The 26,416-nt window shown below is 40.1% G+C and overlaps 1 protein-coding gene across 8 annotated transcripts in view; it reads right to left on the bottom strand.

The window, feature by feature from the left end:
* The window catches only part of Sorbs2 (sorbin and SH3 domain containing 2), a 197,031-nt gene that overhangs the window by 9,865 nt on the left and 160,750 nt on the right, over positions 1-26,416 (bottom strand). For 7 of the 8 annotated variants that reach the window (XM_055593637.1, XM_055593636.1, XM_055593638.1 and 4 more), the window contains 7 exons: positions 26,331-26,380; positions 23,667-23,854; positions 18,218-18,306; positions 16,994-17,040; positions 14,755-14,869; positions 14,541-14,669; positions 12,270-12,470 (listed from right to left, as the gene is read on the bottom strand). In XM_055593637.1, coding sequence (XP_055449612.1) covers positions 12,270-12,470; positions 14,541-14,669; positions 14,755-14,869; positions 16,994-17,040; positions 18,218-18,306; positions 23,667-23,854; positions 26,331-26,380 — 819 coding nt within the window. Of the gene's footprint in view, positions 1-12,269; positions 12,471-14,540; positions 14,670-14,754; positions 14,870-16,993; positions 17,041-18,217; positions 18,307-20,131; positions 21,725-23,666; positions 23,855-26,330; positions 26,381-26,416 lie in introns of all 8 variants that reach the window. The other variant, XM_055593643.1, reaches the window with a different exon arrangement.

Here is a 26,416-nt window from a genome sequence, read left to right as displayed (position 1 = left end):
ATAATAATAATAATAATAATAATAATAATAATAATAATAATAATAATGCTGATGATAACGATCAAACCATACTCTATTCATTTTTGAGATTTTTAATTCAAAAATTATTAATCAACTTAAATATATGAAGAAGCAACTGTAAGTCATAATTCTTGTCTAATTCCTTTTTAAGGTAAAAATTGAATAGCACATTAAATCAACCTGCTCGTTAACCTAAACCAACCCATAATTGAAGGCTATAACCCATTATTTAGTACTATCATTGGAATCTTACTTGATCAGTACCTTTGATTCTCTAGGCTCCTAAATGATTTAAATAAATTGTCTCCTTAACAGTTAGGAAGCTGGGCTGTCGCTCTCAGTGTGGGGCTCAACTTAATTCCCGGCTGTGTGCGCCAGCAATTTCCTGTCTTTTAATCATCTTTCAAAATATGTCCTTTCCCTTGCTTCACAGCCTCCAAACCTTGCCTCTCCCCTTTCTTCCTTAATCATCACTCTCCCCATAGTACTCACATTCTCAGGCTCTAGTATATTCCTAACTTTTATTACTGAGCAGTTGTGTATCTCATACAATCGGGACTTTTGAAAACACTTCAAAGCCTTTTCAGAGGAGAATCTCCTTGGGTGAGCTGTTTCCTAGTGGTCTGTTTCTGAGGGAAGTTGCGGAATTCCAGTTCTATTAGCGTTAATATATTTTACGAGTCCTCGGCCACCAGAGGAATAGTAGTGTTCATGGTCACTCATCGATGTGAATTTGTGTGTTGGGGGCACTGCCTGCTATCGAGTTTGGACATGCAGCTCAGATCCCTCATCCTAAAATCAGTGAGGCAAGACGAAGATGAATCCTTCCCCTTCATGGAGTTCATAACGGAACAGATACTTCACCTCTTTGTCATGTAAAGAGCCTTCTCTTTAACCCTACACACTGTGTAGTCAGAAAATTAGCTAATTATTATGACTCTTAGTCACGTGGAAGCCACAGAGGTAACAATTCAACCTTGCTGTGAATGTTAGTTAAAGCCTCCCCTGAATCGAAAGATATCAGATCATTTACTATGACAAATAAATGGTTAGAGAGATGGAAGGACAATTTTGGTTAGCCCTGCATTGAATGAAGTATTATGGCAGATTAGATGGCTTGACTTGGCTAAATTCAGTATGTGTTTGTGTTTCTTGGGAGTATTCAAACAGAATGTTCTCGACTATGATCTTAGGTACTGCACTAGATTGCCACCTAATGGTGGGCAGCGGTAGTAACAATTTAAAATTTGTTTTTGCTTCTGGTGAAACAAGGGTCAAATTCCTTCAGCCCACGGGTAATTTGAAGTAGATAATGCTCTCTCTTTCCCACAGACTCAACTCTCAAGAAGAAATGACTTGTCAGTCATCAGGGCTTTAGGGCCTGGGTTCACTTCTATTTTAACTGCTCAGACATTTCTATCATGCATAACATCTCAGCAGTGCTGAGGTGAACATAGGACAATCTATAAGCATAACACTTGGAGAAATTTGTACAAACTGTGAGCTTAAGAAGGCGGCTTTCAAGTTAACGGGTAGCCGTTGGCATGCTGGACATTCTGAGCTAGAGTTGTGCAATGATTATATGTCCTTGATGAGTTCAATAAAATTTTGAAAAGCCAATGACACATCATGGCACCTGAAATATTTAACTTTTTTTTTCTTTTGCTTTCTCTTTTCAGTGTCACTGTGGGTATTAGCTGTATGAAAACAATGGTTTCATTAGAAGTACATAATTGTCCTTTGATTTTTGTTTTAAAAAATGATGTAAAAATGGATACAAAAGAGGCAGGTTTTAAACAAGTGTTATTGCTCAAAGGCAGGGTCAATTATAAAACACTGCTCATAGTGAAGCTGCTTTCAAATTTACCCTTGAATCCGGGATCACTAGATTCCAAACATTACTGTGATAGACGTTTGAAAGCTAAGTATTTATTTATGCTTCTCTCAAGCTATCCCAGGAGAATGGACTATATGTCAGATAATTTTTTTTTAAGATTTTAAAAAAAGATTTATTTATTTATTGTCTATAAAGCATTCTGCCCGCATGTGTGCCTGTGCACCAGAAGAGGGCACCAGATCTCAGTGAAGGTGGTTATAAACTACACATGTGGTTCCTGGGAATTGAACTAAGGACCTTTGGAAGAAAAGCCAGTGTTCTTAACCTCGGAGCCATCTCTCCAGCCCCAGGTAGTTCTTTTAAAAACGTATGTGCTGTTACTTTAAAAACAAATGTGGAAAAATCTTTGCAAGCCTTACAAGTAGCTCTTGGGTTCCCAAATCATTCTTTCTCAGAAAACGCTAGTTGTCATGTATGGCAGCCAGAATTAGCACTTAAGCTTATTGCTCTCTTTCCCTTAGATTATGAAGGTGAAACACAACTTCACAAAAATCAGAATAAAAGAAAAATCTTCTGGTCCTCAAACATGTAATCTTATAAGATGGAAATATGGGCAAGAAAAAAAAAAAAACCTCAAGGTGATTGACAATATGTCCTCTTGCTTAATCGTGGGAACCTAGCATGAGTTCCATCAATTTTTGTAACACTAACTTACAAAGAACACAAAATGCCTTACATATAAAACACTATTTGCATTTATGGAATGGAAAGGGAACATTAAAAATCAATCCCCGAGAGCTTGAAATGCAGAGCATACCCGTGTGGCAGGCCAGCCAATGCTAAATCGGGGTCCATTAACTTAGACATGGTGAAGGGAACCCTGAGGTATGCATAGACGTAACTCCCCAAATTCCTTGGCTGTGTTCCCAGAGCTCAGGGTGCCACTTGGGATCCAACCACCCTCAAGTTCTGCAGATGTTACAGAATTGATCAGTGAAAGGACAAGCAACTGACCTCAATGCTCAATCAAAGCTGTGAGGGGATTGGAAGTACAGAGAGCAGCCTTGCAGGGCCCAGCGTGGAGAGAAATCTCCCGAGCAACAGAATATTTTGAAATGGCTCACAGTTGAAAGTAAGCCCACAGGAACCGAGAGACTCTGGAGTTAACAGGACTGGGAGTAAGTGAGCTCCAGAGTTTAGTTCTCCACAGCAAGAACGGTGACTGGAAAATAGCACCCGACTGTGGAAGGAGATGGGTAGAGAAAACAATCACACTGCACAGCCATTGTGCATTTTGGATTTGAGAACTTGACACATACAACAGGGAAGCACCCAACCCCTTCAGATCTGATTTCATAGGTCCTCAGCTACTGGCTATTTCATCCCAAGGGATTCCTCATCCTCACTTGACTGTCCATCACAGCAAAGCTACCCAAGGAAGAGCCAGGGTGGCTACGTGACTGCGGCACGTAGGGGCGCCCGACTGACCGACCCTACCCTGTGGGCACCGCTGACAGGCGAGCTGCAGGACCTCTGAGACACCACTGGGCTACGAGGCGGCTTGCCCAGGACAAATGTCTTGCTCTTTAAGTCAGCCTAGAAAAGCCACAAGAAGTGGGTTAGTTCTCATCTTCTTTACATGGCCTTCAGGAGGAGCCTTCATGGTCTGCTGTTTTTCCATGCACACACAGCATGCCGAGCTCCTAAACAGTAGCTGAGCAGGGAGGGTGAACAGTCTGCAGACAGCTTCTCTGTCTGCTCCTTACGACTTTTATCCTCCAGGATCAGCTGCTGCTATGGTAGGGGACTCACAGTGAATTAAAAAAAAATGTGGAAAGGGAAGCTGACAGGAGAAAGTGTTGGAATGTAATGTGTGTGGCCAGGAAGACACGATAGAATATAACCTTCTTGTTAAGAGAATGCTTAACAACTGCATCCAAAACATTCTTTAACCTGCCTGTTTTCTTTGTGTTTACCAAATGGCAGGCAGCAATACACAAGGTGAGATAATTTTATGGCAAGCATTAGGATCTGTGAAGGTAAAATGTTCTAACAAAGCTCCTAAGAAGAAAATGATATTTTTTGGGGGGGATAGTGGGAGGTAGTTAAGTATAATCAGGTATTGAGTACTGCTTTTTTTGGGGGGGAGGTATTCTTTCAAAGAAAGATATTCACTATGACAGTGAAGAAGTGAATCTTGACACGGGTTGGCTTCATTTTTCTTTCCACGCAGCTAGCTAGTAAATGCAGGGTCTAGGATTTTACCAGAATTATGAGAACCATAAGACGAAAAATACTTTAAAGTAAAAGACTGTAGCTCTAGCCTAGGCTAAATTTCATCATCGTTGGTGATTATGGTCTCTAGGCTCTGGGGATGATATATGCTTATGCTCTTCTAAGGCTCGTGGAATGGGATGTTTGATCCTCTCCTCTACCCATTCCAGCAGCAGTAAAGTTTTTTGTCTTTACTCATGCTCGTGATCATTGAGGGCAGACTGTTCTTCCTAATCTTCCTTGCACCTAGCTGTGCTCATAGGACATTTTCTAAAAGAGGAAATGGCAAAATTTGAAACTGTCCAGATTTCTGACATCTGTGGAACCACAAAGCTAGCATGGGACTTTCTCTCCTTCTCGCTCTCCCTCCTTCTCTATGTCCTTGTATTCCTCTCCTTTTCTTCCTCTCCTTTCTTCTCCCTCACTCATGTGAGTTAAAGAATGGTTGATATGGGTTAACAAAAATGTTGCTATAATGATTTTAGGTATCTGTTCTATGCTTATTAAAACATTTCTTTTGTGTCAATGCTCTCTTCCTTGTAGTCAATATGAGATCTGGGACTGGATGAATTTGTTTTTATATTTACAAACACAAATGTGTTCAGTCAACTTATATTCTTCTTATGAATATAAAACAGATTTACAGGGTTTAGAAAATCAGTGGGGAATTAATGTTAAAGACTTGTTCCCAAGCATGAAGTAAAATACAAGACACAAAAGTTTGTTTTCCTGAAATTAGTCATTTATATAGTTATTAAAATAATCTTTTAAAATACAGTTATTGTGAATGTTTCTACTCTCCCTTAGTATTTTTGACATATTGATCCCAAAAGACTATTAAAGTGCTTTTGGCTCTTAAGGTAAAGAGAAACCTTTTAAATTTTTTTTTCTTTGTTACTATAATGATGAGTTCAACGTCTCTCTAAGTTGGAGAAGTAGGATTCTAGAGAAGTGTTTCTCAACCTTTGGGTTGCGACCCCTTTGGCAAACCTCTGTCTCCAAAAAATATTTACATTACGATTCATAACACCAGCTAAATTACAATTATGAAGTAGCAACGAATATAATTTTATGGATGGGAGTCACCACAACATAGGAACTGCATTAAAGGCTCGCAGCATTAGGATGGTTGAGAACCGCTGATCTAGAGGTACTTTCTCATGTACTGATTAAAGCTTAAAAACTGAAGAACACATTACAGGAGGAAAGGAGTAAATACACTGACTTTAAATGTAGAACCACAGAAACAGGGGTAAAAGGCATTTCTTAGCCGTAGGCACAATCTAAAATAGCATTATCATTTTTAAAAGTTGTATATTCTCTTTTGTTAGCTAAGATGAAAACTCAGAGTGGGGAGAAATTGGCTCTTAAAGTAGGTTATTCTCCCCTTGCCCAGATCTCTTTCCATAGGTAAAGGAGCATCACAAAGATGGGCTGTGTTGCTGGAGATGGGGATTCTGAAGACTATTCAGGATGCTGCATGTTGGACCGGTGCTCACTGCTGTGGAAATGTGGTTGTATTAGAGCCTCGCCTCCTTCCCTATCTACAGAAGCCCTTGCTTCACTTTCCAAAGATGAAATCTGGGGTCTAGAGAGGTGGCTCAGAGGTTAAGAGCACTGGCTACTCCTCCAGAGGTCCTGAGTTCAATTCCCAGAAACCACATGGTGGCTCACAACCATCTATAGTGAGATCTGATTCCCTCGATTCCCTCTTCTGGTGTGTAGGAGTACATGCGGATAGAGCAGCCATAGACATAAATAAATGAATACTTTTAAATCTTACCAAAAAGATGAAATCTGAGGATGTATTGCTATTTGAAGTCTGAAGAAAAAGGTTTAGAGATCACTCTCACTCTAGAATCAAAGCTTTCCTGTGATAGATTGATATCCTCTTGGGTTGTTCATATATATATATTCTCTAATATATATGTATATATTCTCTAATAATATATATATATATGTATTAGAGAAAAGTGATAATCCTAGGGACAGTTAAGTGCCAGTTGGGACACTGGAATGCAAGTATCAGAGACAGATGCTTTGTAGTCAACACCAAAGAATCATCCTTGGTGTATCTGGCATCAAGTCTACAGAGAAGTGACTCGTGTTGGCAGGCACCAAACTGATGCCTTCAAATGTGATGGCTCCCAGCCTGGCTCAAAGCTTAAAACAGAATTCAGTGGTTGCCTTTGATTATGAGGCAAGTTTTAGTTTGTTTCCCTTCTCAGTATGGGTACAGCTGCTACGCAGATTTGTCTCTTAAACGTTTGGAATGGAGGGCATGCTGTTAAAAGTTAGCAGTCACAGTTTACAGAGTTTTTTAGAGCTTGTGAGATGGCAGGAATCTAAATGCATACACCCACTGAACATCACGGAAAGACATGCAGTACACTGAACCACACTCAGGATGCAGTTACCTTTGGTTGTGGTGAACTTTCCTCCTGTTGATAAGGGTTTTTGGGGAGGGGAGAAGGTGAGGTGAGGAGGACTGGGTGGGCTGAAAAAGCTCACAGGTCAGGTCAGAGACAGAGGCCAGAGGAGAGTGAAAAGGTGGGGAGAGAAACGGACAGGTGGGGAGAGGCATAGCAGTTCAATCTCCGGAAGCGAAGGGGGTGGCTTAAATGTTCAGAAAAGACAAGATGGGATTGTGTTGTGTTCAAATGAAGGGACGTGGTCTTAGGAGTCCTTTCCACATCTACTAACTCTGAAGTTGCAAAATATTTTTGCTTTGAAAGCACTGACAGCCTTTTGAATTTTGATTTCAAAATGTCAATGGGTATGATTTGGGGTTGTGGGTTGTTGTCAATGTATTGTGCTCTCTTTGTCTGTCTGTGAGGGTTTCTTCTTTTTTTTTCAACATGATAGTAGTAAAGAACCTAAAACTCTACAATGACATATAACTTGCTTTTGAAGCAGGTTTACATAAGGTAAACAGTCACACAGCTAGGAGAATTGGAATTTCTCGGAGCATAGAGATGTCTGCCCAGCTAATCTCAGTAGGGATGAATGCAAAGCCCAGGCAACAGGCAGATAGCACATCCCGTAAGTAAAACCTAATGTCTAATCACACCTTCGAGATGGTAATATTGAAGGGGAAACCTGATGTTTAAATAACAGAATTAGTGGCACGCTTGGCTTATTACAGTGAACTCTCTCTGTCACCAGGCAGTACATTTCCTTTTCACAAAGTTGTGGTCAGTCATTTCGAAATAGAGGAGTCGGGGAAGGAAACATCTTCTGTAACATCACTGTGACTTCGTATACTACAGACTTTTTTTTTTTGATTTAACAATTTCATAATTCATTGGTAATCATACTTGCTCTTGAATTTGACAGAGCATATTTGAGAGATCAACTAGTTTGTTTTTCAAGAGAGAAGTTCATAACTCAAGGTTCAGGTTATTCCCTCTCTTTATTGATGGAAACTACTGGCCAAGGTCCTTTCTAAGACCGAGATGCGGGACCCAGGCCGCAAGTAGCCACTAACCTCAAGCAACTGATTCAGAAGAAGCAAACGGGACTAGAGAACTATTTCAGTTGTTTGGCATTTTACTTTATTTACTCTGTTGTTGTGTTTTGCTACCATGTCAAGTGGTTCTACCTTCTCATCTTATAATTAGACAAATCTGTCGGTCCATCAGCACCCTTATCTCTAAAATGGAAATAACCTTATTTCCTAGCTCTCTGGGCTTTGAATATTAAAGATGTTGGGGTCTGAGAACAGTGTTTGACTTAACTAAGCATGAATGATTAGCTATCATTATTAATATTAAAATATTAGAAAGACAATAAGCTTAAGTATATAAAAGTTGAATTTATACTGACAAAGGAATGATGGGAGAGTGGAATTGTTCCATACATATTCCCCTCATTTTAATAAAACGTGTTGTGCTTGCATATTCCTTCCACCCCAGAATTTCCAGTGCTCGTAACTCCTTATAAGGAAGCCTGTTAAGGCAGTGTCAGAGTAGATATTTAGTAATATTATTAACTCTTTGGATAATTGTAAAACTGGTTAGTCCTCAGTAACTGGGCAACATTAAATACCTCATTACTGGTTTTGGCTGCATTGCTGTCTTCCTCAGGACTCCTAGGATGTGTGGAAATGCCTAATGAATACGTTAAGCAGTCAGGGTTCTCTTCCTCTTCTCCTTCCTCTTTGATATGCAGTTGTGGTGTCATCTCTGTAATACTGTGGTCATACCACGTGACATCTTGCTCCTGAGATCCTGGCAGACGTCTTTGGTATGTAAGCCCCTCATTGATTTCCTCATCTTCCTCTCCAATGGCAGGAAGAGTTATAGGCAAGGCACCCACGTTGGGGAATGCAGAGGCTACGAATTTATCACCCAGGACTTCAAGGATCTTGGTAGGGTCTGAAAATCCCTTTCCTTTTTTATTCAAATCTACAAATTTGCTTTGAGTGTCCTTTGCGTGATTCAGAAAAGATAGCGTGTTGTCAGACTGGGCGCCAGTTGAGGTGGTACTTGAGCAAGGAGGAGGTAACAGACAGCGGGATGATTCATCTGGTACAGATGCTGGAGGCGGTGAGAGGGGGAGATGAGAGGGTTCCTCCTTAATTTCAAGGATGACCTGGTTTAGGATGTTCGGGTTGGCCTGGTCATATGGTAAGGCTAAAGCACTAAACTTCTCTAATTCAATCAAGAAGTTGTCGAGGAAGGATGATGGTGTTGGAACCAATGGGTTTGCTGGTGGACACCAGTCTGTCAGAGGTAGCCACTCTTGGGCAGTTCCCTGGAGAGCAACTTTCTCTGAGTCAGGCAGAGCTTTGTACATGGGAAGACAGGTTTGTTCACTGGAAGCCAACTTATAAATGAGCAGGAGTTATGAAGTAAAACAAAGAAAATAACAACACATGAAAATACAATGACAGAGAAATACAGGAAAAGTGTGGTGATGAATATAATTTTAGGCTGTAGCACAGACAACAGATGGAAGATACTTGGAAGATTTCTAGATTGGGGGAATTTATTTGAAACTTATATGCATAAAGTCATTTAGGTTAATTCTAAACCTTACTCAAGCAACCAAACACTTAGTTTTGGAAGACTACACAAACTCTTATCTGTATTTCAAATGTATCTGGGGATTGTTAGCACGGAATAATATCTAGTAACTAAGTTTTGTTTTAATCTCTGGATTGATTTACCATCCCCCTCCCCGCAGAAGTACCCACTCTTTTGAGTGTTCACAGTTGTCCCATATTTGTGGCACAAAATATTTTAGACTAGTACACAGGAACACATGTTTAAGGGAATAAATGCTAAAAAAATATTCTTTGGTCCTAGAGCCTCATGATAAGAATAAAATGAGTCTTACATAATCACTGCTTCAAAGTTTAAAAAGCCTACGGGGTAAATGTTTACACTGAAGGGGACAGCAGACACCAATGGAGACCCTGTGAAGTCAAAATATCGTGCTTTATATGTTTGTGTTGATATGTTTTGAGTAAAACAACAAATGAAAATTCAGAAGATACACTTCTAAAGAATCTGCCCAGTAACTTGTGATATATGTACGGCTCTTCCCTCACTGGACAGGAAAAGCAATGTTACATGCTATTTCTACAAGGGCCACGAGAGAGGATGGTAGACGACCGTTAACTGAGTGCTTTGTAGGTAGCTGACTGTGGTCTGTGAGGAAAGGCCTTCCGGAACAGTTTGCTGACGATGCACGTTCTGGTTGGCTGTCAGGATAATACTTCACACATGCAGCCAAGGGTAGCCCTGGGCTTCGCCATGTCCAAGTGCACAGTGTTTCCCACTGTCTAACTGGCTTGAAGCGTCCTGTTGTAGGAGGGGTCACTAGTTGAGCTTATTTACATTAAAGGAAATATGAGGGAATCTCACCATGGGATGTTGCAAATGGCACCAATATGGCACAACTATGTGAACGTCTTCATACAGGATCCAAGATCTAAGTCTGCTTAGCCACTGACGTGAAGTCATACTGTACATGGTTTCGTAAGGAGTTGACAGCCACATTGGTTTTTAAGAGGAAATCTCATTTGATTGGCTTACTGAAGTCTAAAACTCTATTTTACACCTCTTATTACAAAACTGTTAGGTTTGATCTTAGTAATTAGATTTTGGAAATGAGTGAAACTGATAGTAACTCAAGATGAATATTCTTATTTTTTTTTCCTCATGTGGACAGAAATTTTTATGTGCACCAAGGAATTTCTCAATTTCACCATCATCATTACGACTGTAGTCTCTTCTGCTACCTGCGGCTTCTGACTTCACTGTCACCTCTGTACATGTTAGGAGAGCAAAATCTTTTAAATGGACTTGGTAATACCAAAATAGTGTTAATTTTGATTAAGGAGTACCTATATCAGAAAACATACTTAAAGTTATTTTATCTTAGAAAAGGACTAGAATTAGATTCTACTGTACTGAAACAAGAAATAATGCCAACTTAAATTTGAGCATTTCTCAAAATAGAACTATGTCAAGCTATGTGATTTGAATTTGCTAAAGAGTGATTAAAAAGTTAATAATACATTCCTTTCTCTATTTGCAAATGCCAGTTAGAAAATAGAAGATGTATGTTTTTGCTGTTTTTGTATCTATTTAAAAATACATGTCTTTTTTTCTGAAATTGACCAAAACAATACTACAGGAAATTCCTTATTAAACCAATGACACCATAGGATAGATAACCAGTAGACATTAATCTAGAATTTCTTTCAAACTATGAACATAAACTTTGACTTTTTTTTTTCAGCAGTAAGAATAAGACAATTGGTTACTTGTGAAACTTGTATATTTCTCCATTAAAATTTGTTTTTAAAACAACCCTCCTATAAATGCCATTTAAAACATTTTAGAAAAAGAAGAAACACTGATTTAAAATATTTAGTGCCTATGGGAGAAGTTCTCCAGTGCTGAGTGAGCATTTGTAGATGTCTGCTTTTCTCTCCTGCATCAGTTTATTGAAAGGGTCAGCACTTGAAAATCATCTGATAGTTCCTTTACGATGAATGGATCATAGGTAAAACATGAATGGATGGATGAAGATTCTTATTATTTCCCACGATCAATAGAAAATACTCAAGGAAGGATATTGATCTCTACCTGTTAAATTCTGGAAACGTCATAATCAAATTACCCACGACTAAAACCCAGTCTTTGAGGAGGGTTAGCATTAATAAAATGACAAATCTTACACTTTTTAAGGGAAAATATCTCAACTGAGATAGTTATACGTTTCTTAGATTCCTGGGGACACTGTCTGAAATCTTAATTTCACACTTTCACAGTGCTAATGGTCTGTTTTCCCACATTCTTTGCCTTGTCTCAACTAAAACAATAATATATTATACAGCTAAATATATAATTTTTAATGTTGGGAAGCATTTGATATTATTTTGGAAATAATTCATTGGTACTTTAAAATATTATATTTTAAAATAATTGCAAAGGAGAAAGAAACCCCTACATATGTATATAAAATATCCCATAATTCAACAGAAAGGTGAGGAAAAATATTTGAGGATAAGGAAGGAAGAAAGATAGCCTTAACCTAATAAGGCGATTCAGGAGGGCAGGTCCTTTCTAAATTGTACTGAGAAAGATAATCATCTTCAGCTACCAGCTTAGATCAAAGAGTGGAATTTATGGCCCTAAAGATAATAAAAACTAAATATTTCTAATAATCTATCATGTTTTTATACAAACTAATAATGAAATTATAGGCCCTAAATTAAAAATAATGGTTAGGCTCTCTATGAAGGAAATGCCAATTTTATAGAAAATTGCACACCTAGTGATTATATAATGATTAGATTCACAATTTAGGGATGTGATGAGTGTATAATTTATATACACAGCAATATAGAAATATCAAGAAAGTTTGATGATACTAACATTTTTATTCTCTTTATAGACTTTAACTTGAAAGCAGAATTAATAAAAATGAACACTCAGCCTTTATCCAATCATCTATTTGAGGAAAATTAACTTATATTTTCTGACCTGGAACTCCTGTATATGCATATAATATATGAATTTTATTCTCAATAGATATGATGGTCTAATACCCCAATTAACCTACTGATTATCATATTCCGAGATCCCAACCATGGCGGTAACGTGATAAAATGGCTTCTTACCTTATTAGAACTGAGGCTATGAATTCTGTCTGTAGAGTAGCTGTGGGGTATAGGAGGGTCAGGGTAGTCCTCAGCACCTTTTGTGTCCTTCTTGATGACTTCTACGTAGGAAACAGGGAAGATGCCTTGCCTGTTGGTTCCTGGGATTTTACCTTCATACCAGTTTTGATCAACTCTTTTAAGAAGAATAATCCTATCTCCCTGCAATGAGCATTGGAAAAACACATTATTAAATAGAGAGACAACAATAGAAAAAGTACAGTTGTTATTGTTTTCTGATTAACAGTAATTTTCTGTTTGGAAAGTTTTACACCTCCAGTTTTGCTTGATTAGGAGAATGCAAACAAGGTCCTAGTGTTTATTAGAAAAATATAACTTGTCAGCATAGATATAAGCTAAACCTTTCATTCATATCAGAGTCCTAAGGATGCTTGGCTAATGGAAATGGGCTTATACATGTCTCATAATGGTACAAAATAGAATGATTTGTGGATGTTCTTTCAGAAGGCAAATGGCGTGAAAGGTGTCATATCAATGACCATGGCATCAATGAGCTGACATGCTGGAAGAAGAAAGTGTGTCTGAAGTGGGTCACAGATGCTGTCTTCTGGAAGGCATAATTTCGAGTGGCATATTCATTTTCCTTCTTTAATCTGCATGTCCTGAGAAGTAATAGTGAATGAAAAAAAAACAATGGCACAAAGATGGCACCCTAGAATAGACAGAGTTGTGGAGAGGGCTACTGGCCCCTTGGATCTGATGAGGACAGTTTAACCCCAGCATCCATTCTAATTGGAGAGCGGCTACGCCATTCTAGCCATTAAGCATTTTGAGTAGACTCTTTGACTTTTGCAATAGTAGGAATGTTAACTATTATATTTCCTGTAATAAGCAGGCCAATGCCAGATAACTTTAACTCTTTACTCAAAATCGCACTTGGGCCAGAGCTCAGTCAGCAAGTTGTTAAAGAGCAAACCCAGCAGGTGCTATAGAACTGTGGGGAACTGGACCTGACGGTCAGGGTGCTGACATCTGCCCATTGGCCTTGAGCACAGCAGGAAGCCCTTTTCGGTGACAGCACATTGAAGGTTCTCTTTAACTCAAACTGCTGGACGGTTTGTGAAAGGTACCATTATCACCACTGAGTGGAGCATCCTGAAGGAAAGGGAATCTCCCCAGATCCCAGAATTGCTCTGCTTTTCTAATGTGTTTAGAACAGGCAGTTGATAGTTGGGCTGTTATGTGAGAAACTCCAGGAAAGGCTGTCTTTAAAGTATGGAACAGAAGATGGCACATTCTGTGTGGTTTTCTGGGTTAAGTAGTGTACATGGAAAGTAAGAGAGAATGGCTGATGAAGAGGAGTTAGGAATGGAAGCCCCAAACCCTCACTTTGCCAACTGTCTGCAGGCATGGAACGTTCTAGACCACCCCAATTCACATTGCCATTTTTTCTGTGTTGTGTGGAGAGCTTGGTTGCCTCAAACAAACACATGCCATTATCTAGCAAATGATAGCAATACTTCATTTATCATTCTTAACTATGCAAGGAGAGAGAGTTCCCCTTTTTTCCCCTTTAGACAAATTATTTGTATAGGATAGCTTGCTGGAGACATTTGAATCCATGGTGAGGCTTAGAAAAGAATGATCAAGGAAACGGGAGGGCTTAGACAGCTCTTTGAAAATGCTTCTAAAGAAGACGTGTTTTCCTTACATCAGGACCATTCCTTGATTCCAAGAAAGAGAAAAGTAAATATTGGGCTACTTACTTAAAATTGAGTAATGAGCTGGGCGCGATGGCATGGCCCTGTATACAATCCCAGCACCCCGGGGGAAGGAAGCAGAGGCAGGTGGATCTCTGTGAGTTCAAGGCCAGCCTGGTCTACAAAGCGAGTCTCAGACAGCCAAGGTTACACAGAGAAACCCTGTCTCAAGCCTACTCCCCTGCAAATAAAATCGAGTAATGAGGCAATATAAAGATATTTTGAGGTATTATAATCAGTGCTCTCTCCTCTCAGGGTTCCACATGTGCACTCCTTAGAATCCAGTTGAGGAACCCCTTGGCGGGGGACTCAGGGTCGTGCTTCCTAAGCTACGTCACAGACAGAAGGGACACAGGGACCAGAGGTTACAGTGACCCTGGGAAATCTTGCGTCCTTTCTAGACTAGAGAAGTCCTAGAATGTTCCAGAAAACAATGTTCCAGTAACCTATCGTGGCGTCAGCATTGGATGGTCAGTGAAAACACCCGGATGAAGAAACACAGCCAGGTCACCTTTCGCAGGGAGAGTTCCACGTTGGTGTCTGCATTGAAGTTGTATTTGGCTATGGCTTCTCCGATCTCTCCCAGCTGGACTGGGGGTGGAGGTCTCGCAGGCTGCGCTTTTTCCGGGGGTGTTAGTTTCTGTAACGGAGAAGAGCTGTTGGTTCTTAAACCCACGATCACCTTTGGGACAGCATCCTTCAGGAAGTGAGGAGCAAACACGTACCTCTACGTATGAGATTGGGAAAATGCCCACTCTGCCGTGGTGCTCCCCCTCATACCAGTTTTCGTCAATTTTCCTGAGGATGTACACAGTATCTCCTTTCTTAAATGACAGCTCCCTGGAAGAGACGTGATGAGTGGGCTCTTTCTGGATTAGTCTTATGATCAGCATTCTATATTTATCTGAGAAATACACTCCCCACACGTAAACATCTACCCAGTTCAGTTAGATTAGGGCTTCCCTTACAAATTTCTAGAAGTCACTTAAGGTAAACTCAGAAATGATTCTAAAGAGCAAGTATATAGATCACGTTGTGTATAAATCATATCCTTAAATGAAATAAAATTTGAAGGAAGGAACAGATTATTCTCCCCTTGCTAGTATATAGTCACATATAATGTTTACAACCTAGGATTTTGGCTTGCAACACGAACATTTCTAAATATCATCAACTTAAAATTTTAGAATATATTTGAAAATTATAGGCAATTAATTTTTTAGTCTAATATAAGTATAGAAACTATCTACTTAATATAGGCTTGCATTTAAAATTCTAGATATGTCCAGTAACAGGAAGGTTTTCTTATTCTCCATTTTCCAAAACTCTGTCCCTCTTATGTCAGAGCTGGAGTCCCATTCTGCTTTTACTTCACTTTAAAATGCTGGCTATTGCAGACCTATGGGAAATAGATGAGAAGTCATCTCTTCTCACATCTAAAATTGAGACATTTTCTTGGGTGACCTACTTTGCTGTAGTTTTATTATTATTACATTTGAGCTTATTAAACAATAAAATAGCTTTAAATAAATATTTGTTTAAAATATTGATATGTGTATGTTGTTCATATTATATACAAAAGCATTCACATCTAATTTAAAGGGATTAAAATTGTCTTGTTTGGCAGTTTTCAAAGATGCTTGTTTGGGTGTGTGAGCCTTGAAAATTATACAAATCACCCATCACCCTGATTTTTGTGTCAAATATAGACCTGCACTGGAGGTGATGGATGTTCTCTTTATATCTTCTGAGAGAAGAACAAGAGGAGGATCATTAGGGTATAATAAGATCAACCTATTTATAGAATGGGCAGATCCACTTCTTTCTTGGCTTCTACAGGTGGCTCGTGAATCTCTTTTACCAAAAGCTCACACAGTTAGATTTTATTAGTTCATACACACCCACACATGATCTCTATGAAAGCTGGGATGGTACAGGCAGCCATCCATGGCCTTTCCCCAACAGCAACATGGCTGAGCAAAATATACTCTCCATCAGGGAACTCTAGAAGAGGTTGGGGGGAGGGGCTTGGTATGTGGGGCCATCTAAATCCAGTGATCCAGTCATATTCAGGCCCCTTCCTCTGTGATGTGTGTCATCTTATCTTCAAAGTATGTTTGTATTTATTATTTAATTTACATTTATCTGTGTGTGCACATCATGTTCAGTCATGTGCGCACACATCACATATGTGGAGATCAGAAGACAACTTGGAGGTAGTCCTGATGGGGCCTGATAGGCTAGGGTCAGCTAGTAGGGTAAGAGGACTTCCCCTATCTGTGGACTAGGGAAGAGGGATAGGGGAGGTGGCGGGAAGGAGGGTGGTGGGATTGGGAGGATTTATTCACTTTGTATAAACAAAGTGAATAAATTGTAAATAATAATAATAATAGTAATAATCACAATAATGAAAGAAACCAGCCAAAAGAATGTAACACGGGACTAGGAAAGCATCAGCAGTCAAGGACCACAGGGCAGGAACAGGGGTTCCTTAGAAGCCCTACGCTCTGAGTGCTGGGAGATGACGCTTTCATTACAGGGTCCTCTGTGTGCAGGTATGGAGTCTGCCCATGTACTACTGCCCTTGATGTAGCCAAACAAATAAATACTGTCAAGTTCCCCTCACTAGGTAGGGATAATTACTCCCTATCACTTTTTAAAAATTTAATTCTTGACAGAAAGAAATTCTAGAAAAATATTTTTCATTTCTTATTGTTTCCCTGTTCCTCTCAATTCATTGTGCTTCATTAGCATCACTTATGTGTTTTAAGACTCAGCAGTTCACAACTGAATGTGAAAATAAGTTATCCTCTCCTAGCTAGGAATTTTAAAGGAACTAGCCAATTAGAACTGAGAATTGAGTCCTATTTGTAACACATTTCATTGACACAAGCACACACATATATTCCTCCCCAAAAATAATAAAAATAAAATTCAAACATGGTGAGTTTTTATGCCACTTACTTAGATGTCTGAGCTTTGAAATCGTAGACTGCTTTTGCAGGCAATTTCTGAAACAAAAGGTAAACATTCAGCACTAGTTTAAACATTTTAGTTTTCCCTAAGAACAATGAAACACATATAATGCGATACATGGAAGTTACAAATGTATCAGTTAGGGCTACCTTTAGACTAGTGAGCTAAATATAGTAGCTGATTTCCGCATCAGGTTTCATTTTAGGAACTAAAGTAGGTTAGTGCCATCATACAATAAAACACCCACCAAGGATTCTGTACTGGGCATGTTCTTTTTGAATACCACAAACAGACAATTGCGGAGGGCCAGCTACTCTGACTTCTATGGGTTGAAAGTAGTCTATCGGAATCACAAACAAACAAAAGCTACAGAGTTATCACATTCTTCACTGATTATCCAAGTAGTAACCCAGTTACGAAGAGGTTAGTTAGCAAAAAAATAAAAAAAAAAATAAAAAAAAATAAAAAAAATAAAAAATAAATAAATAAAAAAATAAATAAAGGGATAGAGGGTTCCAGAATCCTTTGGCTTACCTTTTAGTTATGAAGTCCTACTCTTGCGTACCCTTAAACTCTTGGGTCCCCTGATCTTCTTAAAGTACTCCATACCATCTAGCTAGTGACAGCAGATCTTCCTTTCCTGCCAACCATTAATGCCTTCACCTAATTTTTCTTCTCCTGTGATTCTAGTGAGCTTTGAGAAACTTGGGCAATTTCTGACTTCATAGGGGTCCCAGGGGCTATCCCTGTTACTCAAAGCTTAGTTTTTAGTCTCCATCAAGCCCTATGGCTTCCAGTATGGTTAGAAAGAAGTGTTCCTGATGTGATTTAGGGTGATGGGCCAGGAGTCAATGCTGTATAAGAACTCTGTCCTACAAGAACCTAGTGGATAAAATCTATTATCAGGAGTGTTCTTTAACAAAAATACTCGTAGACAACCCCAACCCCTCCACAAAGCAGGTCAATTAGAACTCTGTTAGTTCATGGGTACCAGGTCAAGACTCAGAAAGCCCCACTGCCCAACATGCATTCCAGGTAGGAAATGACTAGACCTCAGGTCCTAGACTCAGTCTCTCTGCAGAACTGCTTCTAGACTCTTGCTGCTGTCGGATTTTTGTCTCAAATCTTTACTGGCTTGAGGCAGACATCTGACCAGTAGGCGCTTTTTCAGAAGGTCCTTTAAAAACACTCTGGTACTGTTGAGCTAATTACCTCTTTTTCTGGGGTTCCTCTTCGTTCCCGCGATGTACTTCTTCCCAAGTCAGTAAAAGTAGATGAGTAACTTCTAGTGGACTCATGATCTATTGGAAAGGGTAAGGTGAACAGGAGTGAGATTTCACTTCATTGAAAGGAGACTGGCCAGCCACTTTCCCTGGCGGCAATTCCTTCACCCCCAAATTTATAGAGATGTCACTAATGAGAACATGGATGTAAAACTCATAAGTAACTGTAAAGTAATGATATACAACACAGACATACTGCAAATGAAAAAAAATACACAAATAACACAAGTATAATCATTTATACAATATTGTTATTATATTGCCAATTAATCAGGCTGAAATCCTCAGTGTAGGGCTTCGAATTCTCTTGCTATTACTGTAATCTGTATAACACTGAGAAATGTCCTCCTTGTCCCTCAGTTTCTCAACTGTAAAGCAGCACTTACAATAACGCCCTCCCACTGACATACGGTAGATTCAGTTAGACGATGCATTTAGCTAAAGCTCTCTGTGGGGCTAGGATATAAAGCTTCTCTACACTCAGCCCGTCCCTGAGCCTGGAGTATTCACTCTGGGCTCCTGATGTGTATGTCACATCTTCCTTTGAGAATGGGTGCACTGGTTTAAGTCGTGCCAACCTCAGTAAACCCCTCAGCATTAGAACTGTCATTTGTCTCTGTGCTGTTGTCCAATTCAGTTCACAGGTCAGCATATGTTTGTGTTAACAGAAATAGGTCAAAGAATAGAAAGGAGAAAACGAATGCCTTGAATGGAAGAATCATACCCATATCTTAAAGATACATTTACAAAATTCCATCCGAATTGTGTCCTACAAATGGAAGCTACTAAATAACTTTTAATACCTTTAATAATTCATTTATTGTTTATCGCACATTCAGTTTTGCTGACTGATTGTTGCATTTTCCATGTAGGTTGAGTCGGAACAGGCTTCTTTGAATGAACAGGTAGAGTGTTCTAATGTTAATATGGAACTCAAAGAAAAGGCTGTGAAACTGCTAGTGTTGGCTCATAATGAGCCAAAAGATATCCTAGGGATACATATATTAAATTATAGTTGTTTTTTCTTGATATATTCTTTTGATTTTAAGAAGTGATTATTTCAGGATTTTAGGTAACTGAAGAAAATGAATATTTTGCCAGAAAATTGGATTCTGGCATTTCTTCTTCTTTTTTTTTCAATATCATTTTTTTTTATTAAATCTGTTCATGACATACTGAAGAATTTACTTTTTTAATTTTAATTTTTTCCTTCACAATTTATTCATTATATATCCCAATTGAAGCTCCCTCCTTTAACTACTCCCATTCCCACCCCCCCTTCCTCTTCCCTCCACCCCTTACCCCTCGTCCACTGAAAGGGCCTATAGCCTGTCAAATCTCATCAGGACTGTCTGGCATTTCTAGATCTGAAAGTTTCCAACTGGTAGAACCTGCTTTTAAAAACATTCTAATCTACTATTTGCAAAGCACACTGCATAGCTTCAATGCAAGGAAACATAACCTTAAGTATGTGGAGATTCATCATTACATTTTTTTTTCAATGTCCTACTCATTTTAACCCTAATATATATATATATATATATATATATATATATATATATATATATATATATATATATATATATATAAATTGAGTTTACTTTTATGTTTAAGTAACTGCTTGTGAATTGATGGTTACTTCCAGCCAACACATGAATGTCAAATAACACACAGGCGAATGAGAACTACCGACATGTCTGTACACACGGGTTTGCCCCTCAACACATAATGACGTCACATGGCATCACAGCCCAAGAGCGATGAAATGCACGATGGGAAAAATGAGCATATGGAAGGATGGCATCTGAACCACAGGGAAAAGAAGAAAGAAAAGCTCGTCCACCTTGGAGGCTCAGTGTGCTACCATAATCCTGGGCATGGTAGTTGCTGTTGGTTGCGTCCACGTCTGGGAAAGAGGCACTGTGAGGCATTCTCCCACAGTCGTTTTGGTACAGTGGACAATGAATAGCACCGTCTTGAGGCAGTGGGTGGAAAGGCTGGGGCACGGGGCTCCTCCTTAGAGCATTAAGAGACGAGTTCCTCTCGGGAATCTCTGGCAGCAGCTCACTGATAAGCCTGTGCAATATACTGTTGTCCGGCAGGCTCCCTCTCCTCTTTTCGGCTTTTATCTGGTCACAGATGTCTTTAAGGGCCGAGTCCAGAGCCTCAACTACAGAGGTTTTGCATCTTGCCTGTTCAGTCTGTTTCTTGGGGGTCACGATTTTTTTCCTCCGGAAAGGCACGGGGCTGACTAGAAATGCGAGCTTAGACAGGCCGGGATCCATGTCCTGCCTCCTGGGCTGGTCGATATTTTCGTGCTTAGCTCTTTCGTGTCTTAGCATCGTGGTAAAGCGAGTGTAAGAGGCTGGGCATCGGCCCTTGCAGGAACTGATGAGGTGTCGGTGGTGGTGATGGTGGTGGTGGTGGTGGTGGTGGTGGTGGCTGGAGCCATAGAAACTCTCAGAGGAGGTGAAGGAGAAGTGGTCGAAGTCACTTTCGCTGCAAAAGGACGAGCCCTCTACATGGACGTAGTCGCTGTGGTCGGACACCACCCCATCTTGGTCGCTGTCGGAGAACTCCGTGTGCGTTCTAGGCTGCTCGTCGCTGGTGACTTCGATGTGGATGGGCACCAGGGCTTTAGACTTGCAGCTTCGCTGAGCCTGAGAAGGGTGTCTACTCTGAGTCTCTTCCTCCAGCAGAGACTCAATGGAAAATCGCCTCTTGGGACACAAGCCGTTTTGTTGGGCTTCCAGGGTAACGGGAGATAACATTTCATCTCCGAGATTGGGCATGGACTTGGACTTCTGGATCAGCTTTTCGAATTCCGAAATACGAGTGGGTACCACGTCCCTGGGCACCTCCTCCGTGGAGGACTGGCTCCACCCGTGGAGCAGAGCCCTGTGCTGTTGCTCCTTTTCATACTGCAGGATCCTGGATTTCACGGAGCAAATGACCTCGGGATTCATCAAATCCTTGCGGTTGATGCGGTGCATCTTCTTGTACATTTTGAGGAAGTCCGGGGCGTTATGGGCTGACCTATGTTTGGTCCTGGATCTGCTGTTACCGCACACTTCCTGGATGTAGGGGGAGGTCCAGGCCATGGGGCAGCTCTCTTTGGAGTCTTCGTCACATAACAGAGAGCCCATACTTTCTGACTTGGTTTTAGGGTCTGGGAAGCTGTCGCAGTCATCATTGAGAAGGTCATCGCAGCTACGTGATTTGATTTTGGGGGAAACAGTCTCTTCAGTGCTGCTCCAGATCTCTGCATTTTGCCGGGCCATTTGCCAGCCATTCTTGAAAGTGATGGCTCTTTGAGAGTCCCTGGGGACGTCCAAATGCTGTCTATAAGCGCTACAACACTCTAACTCACCAGAGTGGGCGCCATTGAGCCCTGAGTAACTGCAAGGGGATGGGCACATTTTGCTCTCCTCCCGACCTTTCAGTCCAGAGCAGCATGGCAGGAGAAAGACATTTAGAGAAATTAAAAGGTTCACAAAGAGAGGAGAGCATGTCAGTATTAGCACAGCAAAGAGAAGGCAGTTAGCGTGGCTTTAATATAGACACCTTCACACACATAGCTTCGATGTCAGAGGAATGCTTACTGCAGTGCAGCTTTGTAGACACCAGCGAACGGAGTCATACATGAAATACACTGGTGTGGCTAACACATTTCTACTGCACAATTCAATTGCCTTTCAGCCAGCAAGGCATGCCTAAACCATAACTCTTACCTATTAAGCTAACAGTATGGCACTCTATTAACAATTTACTCATTATGATCTCTCCCGAGTTCTTAAAAAATCGGTAATTCATTCAGTTGATATGTAATGCTTGGCAAAGGAAGTTGAGCAAACTCTCTATGATAAGAGAAATACTTAACTCTATCAGGATCCTTTTACATCGTGTATTGAATCTGAGAATGATGGATCCATGGCATTTCATGGCTGACTTGTTACTTAGGACATTTGCTTGTGAGGAGGAGTAGAACGTGATGAAGGCTATTAGTTACTTAATGAGGAAATTACTCTGTGAGTTAGTTACGTCTTAGACAGGCCAGGCACCCACCTACACAGAGACCAGTCATCATAAACAGTCTGTCTTGTGTACAGAAACCAGCCACCGCTTGGCTTTAGCCACTGCGTGGCAACAGTTTTAGTGTATACAGTTGTTATGTGCCCCGGCTCTGCCCTACTTTATGAACACTTCTGTTACAACTCATTTACTTTTCATGTTTTAACCACCCATTCTCTTCCTAAGAGTGGAGGGAATCATGCGGCCCCATGCTACTGGGTCAATAGATGAAAGAAAGAAAGAAAGAAAGAAAGAAAAAAAGAAAGAAAGAAAGAAACCCAAGTAATCTGCAGAGACCCATCTGAGTAACTCTGTCCCTCCAATGATTAGCTTATTGTGTGTCTAAGGAGGAGACAATCCATCTGAAAAAGTGGCCAGCCTCTCTCCCTTCCCTTCTTTTTTCCTTCTCTCTCTTACATATGCGTACACACAGGAAGAGGTCAGAGGGCAATTTGCGGGGTGTCTCTTCTCTCCTCTTATACGATTTGTGATGGTCACACTCAGATTGTCAGGCTTGCTCTCAAGTGCCTTTATCCACTGAGCCATCTCATTGAGGCCTCTCCTTCCTAGATCTTGAATTTGTGGCTTTAAAGTCAGTATGCACTTATTATAAAAACTTTGTGGATGATTGCGTTACATGGCTGCACGTACATGGTCTCTACCGCACAAGTGAGGGTGGAAGAAAATAGAGTAAGTGACGAAAGGCATGACTTTAATTGATAATTTAGGTACCGGAATTTAAAGTATCCCAGTGCATGTTTTAAGCGGTATTTTTCCGTTGCTATATGTACTTCTCATTCTACAAATTTAATTAGTTATCTATAATAACATTAGATAATTTGACTAGGTCAAAGCATATAAATGCCATTTCTGTAAATATGACAAATTATTTAATACTTTAAAAATAATAAATCCAATCTACTTTTGTGAAAATAGTTATAAACATTAGTCTGAGTTGGCTATTGTTTGTTTGTTTGTTTGTTTTGTTTGTTTCCAGACAGAGTTTCTCTATTTTGTCTTGGTTATCATGGATCTCATTCTATAGACCAGGGTGGCCTCAAACTCCTGAGTGCTGGGATTGAAGGTATGAGCCATCACTGCCTGGCTCAGTCTGAGTTCTTTAAGATATTCAAGTGGCTTGCTGGTTTGAACTGGACTGAGTAGGAATAAGGGCTTTGCTAGGCAACTGTATTTGCTTGAGAACCCTACAAGTAAGAGCAGCACAAGTCACGGTCATGAGATTGGCCCTCTCCTGTGGTCTGGCTAAGTTGTGAACTAGCAAGCTGTGTTCCTTTATCTTTGCTCACCTTGCGCTCTTGAGGGAGATGAAGGAGAAGAACTAATGAAAGACTTCGTGAAGGGGGAGCTTGATCCTGGGAGGTCTGCCCGGCCAGGGCTGGCCCTGCTTGCACTCGCATCCCCCAAGCCTCTGGGTGGGCCCACTGCAGGTTCGCTCTTCCTCCGCTTCCTAAAGTCACCGGCCATGCTTGCAGAACTGACAGATGGAATCAGTGTCACTTTGGTTGGAGAGGTTAGCACATGCACAAGAAAGCTGATAATTACAGTAGATAATGGCCTAACACCCAACCTCACGCTCACAAGGCTGCATAGTAAGAGATGTATTTCTTCACACTCAAAGATACTTTCTTTAGAATCATCTTTTTAAAGATGCACAGATCTCATTCTTAAAGGGAAGTTTCAAGTTACAGAATATCTAACTGAACTGTACAGGTTCTTCATATCCAAAGGTTCAAGCAACTGTGTACAGGGAACATGAGGACTTGGACTGCTACCTAACATGTACAAATGTTTGTTATTATTTCCTAAGTGATCTATTATAACATGTACTTATTTAAGATTTGCTCATTTTTCGTTTATGTATATGAGTGTTTTGCCTGCATTTATGTCTGTGAACCACACTGAACGCCTGGCAGCCTTGGAGGTCAGAAGAGAGCATAGGATGCCCTGAACTAGAGCTACAGATGGCTGTGAACTGTCATGTGGGGGCTAGAGACTGGGACAACTCTAAGAGCAGCAAGTGCTCTTATACCCTGAAGCCCTTCTGTAGCCCCAACAATCTACCCCCACTTTTTAAAAACAGTATTTGTGTTGCATGAGGCATTATGCATATTTCAGAGCATCTGGGAGACTAAGAATAAGTTATCTTTAAGTGTTATGCCATCTATATATGATACTTCAGAGTCAGTAGATTTCAGTATCCTTGGTGAGACCTAGGAACCAATTCTCTGCAGAGCTCAAAAGACAGTTGAGCAGAGAGTTCCTCTCTGCCCACCCCTTTCTTCTTTAGCATCATTATCTTTACATATTCTTGGACATTTATGACAGCTAATCACCCTATCTGGACATGTCTTCTCTGAAAGTCTATTTTTATATATTTTTAAGGGGTTCAGGATATCTGTGACATACTATAGGGGGTTTATAAATGTGTAATGAAATATGTTCATCATGAACGTGCCTTGTAGAATACTTTTACTCCCACAAAAGATCCTTTGGATACCATTTTCTAATCTGTCCCTTTGTCTTCATGTTTCCTAGGAACCATAGCTCTTGTCTCCATAGTCACCTCCTCCAAATGTTACACAGTTAGAATTAGACACTATGCAATCTTTTCAGATTGATTTTTTCCATTTAGTAATAAGCTTTTTTTTTTTTTAAATCCATGTCCTTTAAAAAATATTTTGAGGGGCTGGAGAGATGGCTCAATCCCAGTACCCACAGGTGGCAGGTTTTTATATATTTTGTCACCACTATCTGATCCAGTTCCATGGGATCTCATGCCCTCCTCCTACATCCATGGACACCTGCATGCAACTGGGGTACACCCATGCACTCAGGCATGCACTCTCTCTCTCTCTCTCTCTCTCTCTCTCTCTCTCTCTCACACACACACACACACACACTAAAATTAATACTCTTTAATTTTTTTTTTTTTTTTTTTTTTTTACCTTGTAAAATCATTTCATGTCATCCTGGCTGGCTTCAAAGTCACTATGCAGCCAAGGACGACCTCAAATTTCTGACTATTCTGTCACTGCTTACCAGGGGCTGAGATCACAGCCCTGTCTCACCGTGCCTAATTTTGAATGTGACCTTGAAGACTGAACCAAGGTTTCAGGCATGCTAGATAAGCACTCTACCAACCGCACCGCGTCTCCAGCTTTCTCCATGTCTTCTCGTCACTTGATAGCTTATTCCTTTTTATTGACGACTAATATTCTGTTATATAGATGCACCACAGTTTGTTCACTTACTTACCTAAGGAATAACATCTTCATGGACTCTAGGGCTTGGCAATTTTGAAAAAAAAAAATTGCTGCAAACATACAAATGCAGGTTGCACCTCCCCCCCTCTCACCCCATGTGTTTACAATCACCTTTTAAAGTTCACATTCCCCTGCAGGGAACTTGTTGTTTTTGGTAATTCAGTGTTATGATTTCTATTTGTATAATTCAATTTTATGTGTAAAGAAAGAGTTCTGACAACATGAATCTATCGAGAAAAAGATAGAATAAAGGAGAAAAAAGTAGAATAAAGGACCATGTAAAAGGAAGCCATCTAGCAAAACGATTCTCTTTTACCTTAAGGATTATTGTTTGCTTTCCTAATTTATTCAGAAGAATGTTTGACGGGAATTCCAGTATTGTCTATTAAAATAATGAGTGATTAAAAATCTAATCAGCAAGTAAACTGTTAACAATCCCTTTTACACAGTTGTGGAAAATGATTTATAAAGAAAGGAACGCTTTCTGATCATAGTTTTGAGTAGGGTATCATTTAAAAGAAACATTCATAAATGATTGGATACATGCTACATACCATAAGGTTTGGTACTTAAGATAAGAATGAGAGTTAAATGATCTTCGTCAGTATTTTATCAGGGAAGATGACTATTGAGAAAGTAACCTCTGGCCTGGAATACTGTGTTGGAGTTATGTTATCAAATCCTTACCTGCTGGGTCTTTCCAGGCTTCTGTCTATGGAGGCCTGATAGATGGAAGCCTGTTAAGATAGAATAGTGTTCTCAGGAAAAGAATG

Source organism: Psammomys obesus, unplaced genomic scaffold (assembly GCF_907164565.1).
Source record: "Psammomys obesus unplaced genomic scaffold, mPsaObe1.curated_primary_1811, whole genome shotgun sequence".
Lineage (NCBI taxonomy): Eukaryota > Metazoa > Chordata > Mammalia > Rodentia > Muridae > Psammomys > Psammomys obesus.
This window is presented reverse-complemented; position numbering and strand designations above follow the sequence as displayed.